Here is a 10,516-nt window from a genome sequence, read left to right on the forward strand (position 1 = left end):
CTCTACCAACTGAGCTAGACGGGCATTGTTCACTTAATTAGCTTATGTTTCTTACATTAACAAACAATAAGATTTTAAATAAAAGACAAGTTAAAAACCAATGTTATTTCGATTTTTTTTTGTGATTAATCTACTTTTCTTTCATCTACCATAAATCGCAATACACTAATTAAAAGAGTTAACCAAATTAAAATCTTTCAGATGGAGAAAGACGCACGCATATCCAACATGTAGGAGCCTTTCCATGTGACAAGACAGAGCAGGAAAAAGAAGAAAAAGAAACAAACCTTTCTTTTGCGAGTCTTGGCTTATAATTAGATTAGCAGGCTGCTTATAACTTATCTTATGATAAGTAATTCAACCCCCGTGAGGGGTTTTAGCTTACTAATATGATTTCTTCCTCCATTACGCTTGTTGATTTTCATGGACTCCTCTTTGATCTGGAACTCATAAGATACTACCATTAAATAGTGGAGTCTATGCAAGTAAACGATCAAGAAATATATAAATTTATTATTAATAATAAGACTATGAACATGGAGACCATATATATTGTCTGTGAACTCGCAATTGTATAGCTGCATTCATTCAATTTTTTTTATTTATCTATTAGATACCACTACTTTATACTTACTCAAAAACCACTGGTATCAGTATTTGGACCAATTCACCGATATATGACATTGACATCGACTATTTGACTTTTGTGGCATGTGTATGAATTCTTTATGACAACAGTAGAACATTATATATGCATAGCAAAACATTGAAATAAACTGTTTATTATCCAATGATATTAAAGTAATAGAATTGTATTACATCACAAAACGTGGCGTTACATTTGAAATAATAAAGTACAACTTTCGTTTCATCATGAAAATAAATAAATAAAATTAAATGTAATACAAAGGTTATGATATATGGTGTTGTTAACTTGTACTGTATGATACTCGGTAGAAACTGGAAACCAAGTGCGTTACGCGTGAAGGTGAGTGCGTATGGAGTAAGAGAAGTCATGCACACACGCGCCTCTTTATCAGACTTATGAGTCGACTAATAACCTAACAACACGCCCAAAAGTTCTTTCTTTAAACAATGAGATGTTGAAAACAAACCTCTGACCAATCTCAGCCACACAAGACATATTATTTCTTGACGTTAATGAATCTCATGTTAGGTTATTATTTCTTTTTTAACTTATCTCATATTTTTTTAACGTCTCGTTAATTATGCTATTACAACGATGAAAAATATTAAATAAACGATTCTAGAACTGACAATTTTATCATCATATGAGAATGCACGTCTGACTGCATCACTCCGAGCCGCCATATGAGATCCATGTTCAAATTTGAATATCTAAGAATGAGTCTCTTATATACTGAGATATCTTATCTAAAATCAATATTTTTTTCTAAAAATATTTTTGGATAGATATCTAAAATATTGATTTTGGATAGATCTCTTAGCATTTGAAACAATCATTAAATATTATTATTGTACTTATATTCACAGTTGAAAATCTCTTCAATCGAATTGCTATAAAAATCATGATAGACAGATAACATACTATAATAGTATAAAGTCGACAGGAAAATAATTCTAAATATCGGTGTACAAGAACCACGCCTGTATTCCTAACCGGATTTTAAAAAAATTGGTCGGCTTGGGTTTAGATACTAAAAGCCACTTACTTCTATGTAAGACTATCTATTTGGAAAACATTATACAAATGACAAATTAAAAAGAGTAAAGCATAGAGAATCCCTTACTTCGCTTCTTTGCCAAGCAAAACCACAAACACCTCTCAATTTCATTCATCTTCCTCCTTCTCCTCACCAAAATGTCAAATTCAACCAAAATGTCAAATTCGACTCACCGGAGAAGAGTTCCGACTCCGGTGGGAAACGGAGGCCGGAGCCTCAGGATGAGACGGACGGCTTCCCGATGCGTTTCTGATAAGAACCGTTCAAAATCGACTAATCAGGTCTTTGAGCGAAGCTTCTCCGACACGAGTCTCGATTTCCGCCGCGACGGAGACGGTAGTTGCATGCGGCGATCCTCGCCGTTGAGTGGCTTACCGACGGAAGAATCTGGTCCGATCTTCTACTTGCCAAGGATTCGCTCTGAGGTTATGGCTTCTTCTCCGTCGTTGTTGCGCTTTTCTTCGCCATCGTCTCCATTTCCGACCAATCAAGAGGTTAGACTCTGTTTCTCTCTACTATTTTCAGTTCTTTTACTACTTTCAGACACGACTTCAGTTCTGTAATAAACTCTAAATATAGTCCTTAAGGTATAAGATTTTGTTATTTAAGCCTAATACTTTGGAATGTTACAATCTAACCCTAAAATATCTACTATTTTGGACGTAGAGTTTAATAAGCTGTATACCCTATTAAAGCCATTTTTATCTCCCGAGTAAATCTCAAGATCACAGAGTCTTCTTTAACTTAATTCGAAACAAAATCAGGAAAATAAAAGAGAAGCAACAAAAGTTGTAATCAACGTAGCAGTTGAAGGAAGCCCTGGACCTGTAAGAACTATGGTTAAGTTGAGTTGCAACGTTGAAGAAACGATCAAACTCGTCGTTGAGAAATATTGTGAAGAAGGACGAACACCGAAACTCGACAAAGGTGCTGCCTATGAGTTGCATCAATCTCATTTCAGCATCCAATGTAAGCTATAATACAACTTGTAGTCTAACCAAAATTTAGTTATTTTATTCTAGATATATACAACATAAATAAATTTTGATTCACATTGGTTAAAAATAAAAACAAAATCAAATGTATATTAGTTTTATAAAATATCTATACTATGCTATCTAGTTTTGATTTAGTCTCCAACAATCATGGGAAAATACTCAAAGTACTCGCGGATGATGTGAAAGCAAGAAAAAATCACATTATTCATGAGCTATATGCTTTTATAATAATAAAAGGATTACTTTTTTTTTGACGAAAATAAAAGGATTACTTGAACCAATAAGTTATCCTTCTTTTTCACGTAATTGAACTGTTATGAGTTTAATAAAATGTACTCAATTTGATTGAATTTTCAGGTTTGGAAAAAGGAGAAATAATCGGAGAAATAGGAAGTAGAAACTTCTACCTTAGAAAGGGAACTCATGAAACCGGAGTTTCTTTCGCCGGAATAGCTCCGATGAGAATGAGCTTTATTCCGTCGTCTAATATGATCGAATCGTGTATCGCTCAGTTTATTGGGAAAATCTTGAGGAGAACGAGAAAGTTATGGAACATATTGGTATGTACGCAATGAGATTTAAGTTCCAAAGTACGTGCACTTTTGAGCATGGCACAAAATATTCTATAGATTGATATACTAATGCATATACTTGTAAGTTGTAACCGGTATGGTTTGTAAGCCACAATTTAATAAGCAGTAAATAAATATTATTCTGCGAAAATCAAACTCTGCGACGGGACAATCTAAATTAGAAATATAGTTTTTTTTTGTAAATATGACTCAAAACTCAAAGTTAAACACAGTTAGGGTCTGACTGGTTCAAACGCAGTGGTTGCGGTTGCGGTTGCGGGAGTTTGTGGATGCGGACGGTTGCGGTTTCTAGCGGTTTTAAGAGATTTGTACAACTGGTGCTGCGGTTAAAAATTAGTGCGTTTGCGGGTGACTTATGACTGGTTAACTACCTAATGCGGTAACAATCAAATAATAAATTAACAATATTTATATTTAATATAATTATAAAAATATCAAAAACATAAAATTATAATAAATATAAAATTTATATAAAATTTATATATAGAAAGTTATAATTTTAATTTTTGAAAATTTATTGAAATTGCTTTTATTATAAAATTTTATAATATCAATTAAAATATAATAGATATATTTTTATATTTTCATAATTTCAATTTTAAAAATTTTATTAAAAATTTTTACTTTTATATTGTTTAAAAAAAAGAAAATTTTTTTACCCTCCCGCAACTGTCCGCAACCTCAAACGCTAGCTGGAGCCAGCTTTTGAATTTATGAGATTTAGAGCAGTTTGAAGCGGTTTAGAGCGATTTGAATGATTGTTGCAAACCGCCGACAACCGTTACCAACCGCAAAAGCTGCGTTTGCGGGTGGTAGCGGGAAAACCAGTCGCCCCCTAATTCATGATTTTTTGAAACTTTTATTTGTCCTATTCATCCTAAAAATTCAGATTATTTACGAAAATGTCATTATTATTATTTTTTCAAAAATAAGTTTTTTACTCTGTCATCCTCATAGTCTTCAAGTATTTACAATATTGTCATTGTCATCAATACATCAACAACCATGAAAACCAATTTGAAGCTTTTAATGCACCTAAAAATTGATTTTGACTCCTTATATCTCATTTCTTATGAACTAAAAACAACGTCTCTTTCACTTTCTCTTCATATTCATCCAAAAAACCTAAGATTTTGATTTTAAATTTTTTTTAAGGTTCATAGAACTATTCAAGCTCATGATTCATGGTCATTAACAAGTATGTTGCTTTGGTGGTGAAGTATTGTGTGGTTGGAGAAGGTAAACAAGTTATCTCACTAGTTAAAGCTATGAATCAACTTTTTTTCCAGATCTGTTCGTCAGATGAAAAAACTTACACGGAAGCCTTCTGGTCAATGCATAGGTTAGTTTCGCAATTGATTTTATGTGTGTCTTTTAGAGACAACTTCTCTGGAAGTCTTCTGGTTTTCTTTGTTTTCATATTAGTTTTGCATTTGACTGGATTGTGTCAAAAATTTGACTTTTCCTAAATGACTTACACGAAAGTCGTCCAACAAAAAAAAATTAATTTTTACTAGATGACTTCAAATTAAGTCGTTTCATGTTACTTTTGCAATTGATTAATAAAACTTAAATATTTAATTTTATCTGGACGACTTCCAAGTAAATCGTTTCAGGTTATTTTTCTGTTGGAATTTCTGACAGAATCCGGTCAAATGCAAAACAAACCTATTTATCCTAGACGACTTCCATGTAAGTCGTCTAGGAAAAGTCAAATTTCTAGCATCAATTGCAAAACTAAAATATGCATTGACCAGAATACTTCCGTGTAAGTCTTCCGAACGACTTCCATCGTCTATGTCAACGTTTAATAAAATTTCATTTTCTTTAAAACTATAAAGATTTTTTAACATTTTCTTGTTAATTCATGTATATTAGTCAATATTAGGACTCATGAATGAAATTCACAACTTAATTAGTAATAATTATGAGGTTAACAACATTCACGCTTATTAATGTTTCTAGCTAATGAAAAGACTTCCCCATAAGTCTTCTACGTTAGTTTTTGTAAAATTTGTATTTTAAACTTTAAGATATATACTTTTTAACTTTTAAAAGTGTTAACTAACTTCAAGAATATCAAATCATATGGTTTAATGTGTCTTCTTGGATCATAAGATATACTTTTTAACTTTCATGAAATTTGAAATTTTAATTTTCACTTAAAATTTGAGTTTCCTGCTTAAATTTTAATTTCCCGCTTAAATTTTCCCTTACTACCGTATTTAATTATGATGTATAATTTACTTTAATGATATATTTTAATGATGATATATAATTTACTACTATATTCTAAAACGCTTACTAAAAATATAAATAAGTATTAAATGTAATTGTTCATGCACATTTAATCATAAGCTATATCATCAACTGTAGTATGTCATGTCATATTTATTTAGCGAAAGTGATTATAGAAAGGACATGTGTCAATATCACTTTACTAATAATATCTAGGAGAATCTTCCAAGAATTGATTATTTTTGTAATTTCTACCAAAGCTTTTGGATATGCTTGAAGATAATTGAAACCAAGAACAAAAAGAGAAGGAGGGTTGGTTTGCTCGTTTGTTAAGTTGTGTCAGGTGCTAGGTACGAATCCCATCGGATGCAACATTTTTAGCTTAATGCTTAATATCAAAATGACGTAGTTTTGATTTCTGTTAAATAGTATACGGCTTTCACATCAATTAATTTTCAAAAAGACAACCACACTGAGAGTTTTTTTTTTGTAGAAAACCCTATAACCAATTTTTTTTCTCAGCATAACTAATTAAAAATTAATTAATGAGTTAATTTTAGATTTTGTTATTATGAAAAGTAAAATTTAAATTTACAGGTAAAAATGATTTATTATTTATATCTTTATAATTATTAAGATTTTCTAGTAATTTAATATATTTAATAGATTAATGTAAATAATCAAATTGATGAAATAAACCTAGATAAAAATTGTACTTCTCTTTTTAATAGAAAATCTACTACCATTCCCTAGCATTTCTTTAAAAAAATGAAAAAAAAATCACCATTCATAAGTAATAATTTTCTTTTCCTTCCTTACCATTATTTTCTATTCGTTCTTTTTGTTTTCAGAATGGTCACCAGTCGGACCCATATAATTATAGATCTCAAACACTGAGAAGTCAGTAAGATGGGATTTTTTAAAATTAGAGAATCACCAACTGAAGACGGGGAGATTTGAACAAATAATCAAATCACTAGGTGATAATCCGCGCCCTGCGCGGATGAATGACCAAAAGAATTTTTTTTCTTAATTTATATATATTAGAAATCTTATATATGGAACAAAAATGTGAATGTATATATAATGTAAGCTTAAGTGTTTTTTTGAAAAAAATTGTTTTGTGTAATTGGTTAATATTATGCAATAACTTTTATCAATTTATTATGAATTTAAGACAAAACAAAACAAAGGAAATATAATTACTGATTTCATAATAAAAAATTATGATATAATATTCAAAGAAACATATATAATAAAAAAATAAAATACGAAAGAAACAAATTTCAAAGAAACAAATAAAAAGGGGTATAGTGAGTCAATGAATTGTAGACGGCATATATTTATATTAAGAAATCATTGCCCATGTGGTTAATGAAACATAAAATAATCTTCATAATTCAAAAATATATTACATATTTGATTTCTCGTAAGTTGCGCTCCAATCGTAATCGTAACTTACCTTAATTTTGTAAATAGTTAAATCAAACTTCCTTTATATGACATAATTAATAATAATAATAAATTACAATAATTTGAATACATAATCTAGTTTCCTTATATACAAAAGTTAAGTTGTCGTTTCCAATTTTGTAACCATAATCGACGTTATATTATTACCAAAAATGATCAAAAATAATGGCCCACGCCTTGTTACCAAATTCGTAATTTAAAAATATATCAAAGTTATTAGAAGTTTCCTTTTAACAATCATTAATCACAGTTATGCTCGCAAATTACGTTTCTTTAATATCACCCAAATTTGAATTTGAATTTGTATTTTTTAATTCATGCTATTATACAACGTGATTTCGTAACAATCATTAAACGTGATAAGTCTCTGGTTATATATAAGTTTAACTATATATAAAATGGTATACAATATTTTTGTCTCAATCTATTTAACTTGATCATAGATATTATAATTTTAACGGTAATATTTTGTTACATGAAATCAGATATATATACACATAATGGTATAATCCGATACATCATGATTATAAATTGATCATGTGCATATATATATATATATATATATATATCTTTTATTTAACTATTTAACTATAAGAACTATAATTTATAACACATATATGTCGACCATGTACCAAAAACTCGTTATCTCATATATAAGTAACTTTGTAAGTATATGAAATAATAATAATAATAACAACGCATTAAACATGGACGTCAATGTTTTGTTAGTCATTGTAATGAAGAAACATATAGTATATTAGTAAAGTTATAATCTAATGATCAATGGCAAATAATGGTAATTATTGTAATTAGTCTAATTAACAAAGGGTTTTTGAATATAGGGTGTGAGAGAGCTTGTGGTGATGCCACATAGGAAATGGCAATTTTGATAATAACACATCAACTAAAGGTTAGTTATTTATAATGCTCCTCAAATAATACAAAAGGGATTAATGCTTGAACAAATAAATCAAATCATCTATACTATTATTTATGAAGTGATTTTTCTTAGTTGTCCTCTTCTCCATGATTTTAGTTAATTTGATTACTTTTCATATTTTCCATGATTTTAGAATAAGTCATTAGTTTAATTAATATTATTATTTATTTTTATTAGATATATATATATATATATATATATATTTATCATGATATCTAAGATAATTAATAACCATTAAACTATTCTATCGATATATATATATACTATTATTAACAAAATGGTTTTTAATATATAATTATCATGATATTTATCACATTTATTTAATAGATTGATAATAACCATATCTACCGATAATATCTTCATTACTTTTATCTTATATTTAGTTTATAATTTTAGTGACTAAAATCATAGCTAGTTTCTCTGATTTTTATTTGAAATATTGATCAAATACATATTATTATAAAAATATCTATATGGGTATACTAATTTATCTGAATAAATCATTTTTTTTTGTTTATTCGATTTGATCGCTTAATATACAGAACCATATCCATATACTGTGGTTCAGTTTTAAATGGTTCGGTTTTATTGGATTGAACATCCTAGACTATCGTTATTTTATTAATGTGTTATATTTGAGATTTTTATAATCCTTTCACTGCCACATGATTTCTTTTCAGTTCAAATATAATGTGTGTTTAATTTCAAATACTACTTTCCAAATTTAATTATTACTATTAGAAAAGATTTTGATTCAAAATCTACATCACATAAATAAAAATAAAAAACATAATTTAATACATTGATTACTAATATGAATATTGAAATTTTATAATTTATAATAATTTGAAATTTGTATCTAATTTAATAATTATATTTTGTTAAAAATAAATATTAGAATTAACAAAATGTTAGGTATATATATATTGATCCGCAAAGGGTGCGGGACATCAACTAGTTAATGCAGTAAATCTAAATATATTTGTTTCATTTTTATATATTCGCGTTTAAGTGTCTATAAAAGAACAAAGTATTATCCCACCAATATTGAAACATAATTAGGAAAGATAATGTTTTTCTTTCTTTTTAGTTATAATCTAAAAATTAAATTGAAAGATTTCTGACCACAAAATATCTTTTTACACATATAGGTGTTCTTATATATAGAACCTTCTCTAGTAAAACGAAAAAGATCAAGAAAACTTCATTAGAGATGGCTATCACCAAGAAAATGTTAGTGGCAATTATTTTCAGCATCTTCTTCATTGTGTCCTCTGTTCATTGCTCCGACCGCACTCTTGGTACTAGCTTCTTATTACAATTCGATTATACTTGTTCTTTTACTGTGAATACTTTATGATTGTGATATTGATACAATAATTATTGTTAAAATAGGTTATGGAATAAATCAAGATTTTAAAAAATGCTTCCCAAAGCAGCCGTGTGGAGATTCTTGCAGAGACTACTGTCAAACTCATGTTAGTCTTGTGGGATTATGGGAAACTTGTGAAAACGGCGGATGTTGTTGTACGAGCAAGATATCCTAATAATAATATCATCAAATATATGCATCTGCTAGAAGAATAATATAGTTACTTTTCATATGGTTCATAATTACTTTGTTAGCCTCTATTGCTCAGAGATGAATTAACGATCCATCTTTAAGACGCAAAATAATGATTTCAGTACTACAAAGATTGCAGAAGAAGAGTGGTAACATAATAGACAATGTATTTGTCTAAACTTGCAAGAAACATAATTCGAAAGATACAATATACACGAGCTCAAGCATGTTTAGCACAATCACTAGAAACATAAAAGCAAGATCATTTGGCTACTAGCACATTAACAATCTAATTGCTTCTCTTTACCACACCGACTCTGTCATAGAATGTGGATGTTTCTTATTAGTGTTATGTGTTGTCAATTAGAACTTTTGCGACGACAAGAACATGAAATCCCCTTCTAAAATCACTTTTTATTTGCTTGATCTGCTTCCAAATGTAATAACTCATGATCATCTTTGAAACTTCTAACCATATTTTGCTTATAAATCTTGATACATTATGCTCTATAAAACTAATAAAATTGCAGAAATGAAAACACAAAAAAAATCCATAATTTTTAATGTCCACAATCTAAATATCTTTATAATATTATTTGAGAAATCAGTTTCTTATGTGTCGCGCTCACGTTAACTCTCACGATTGTTGATTACACTGATACACTTAAAGAATTAAAAATATTATATTTAAATAGTAATATTGAATTTTTTATTTAGTTTCCTTTTTCAAAATTTTCAATTAAAATAAATAATAAAAATGAAACATTCATAAATTTAAAAAAATGGTTAAAAACGAAAATATATGTATATCTAATATTATTTCATTAAAAAGAAAAGTTCACAAAATAGAAATATTCCATTTAAAATATATTTTTAAATAACATAAAATATACTTTTGAAGTAATAAAATATTTATTTATATCTATATTTTCTTAGATGAAAATATATTTTTGCATATAATGTGATTTCATAAAAGAAGATTCACACATAATCTTGATATTAGA

The 10,516-nt window shown here is 28.3% G+C and overlaps 1 protein-coding gene across 1 annotated transcript; it reads left to right on the forward strand.

Moving 5' to 3' along the window:
• The first annotated feature begins 1,481 nt into the window (after positions 1 to 1,481).
• On the forward strand, positions 1,482 to 3,379 carry LOC103834267 (uncharacterized protein At4g22758). The gene is made up of 3 exons (XM_009110338.3): positions 1,482 to 2,200; positions 2,471 to 2,675; positions 3,062 to 3,379. The coding sequence occupies exons 1-3, from the start codon at positions 1,844 to 1,846 to the stop codon at positions 3,277 to 3,279; spliced, it is 780 nt and encodes a 259-aa protein (XP_009108586.1). The 5' UTR covers positions 1,482 to 1,843; the 3' UTR covers positions 3,280 to 3,379.
• Positions 3,380 to 10,516: the final 7,137 nt, after the last annotated feature.

Source organism: Brassica rapa, chromosome A08, assembly GCF_000309985.2.
Source record: "Brassica rapa cultivar Chiifu-401-42 chromosome A08, CAAS_Brap_v3.01, whole genome shotgun sequence".
NCBI lineage: Eukaryota > Viridiplantae > Streptophyta > Magnoliopsida > Brassicales > Brassicaceae > Brassica > Brassica rapa.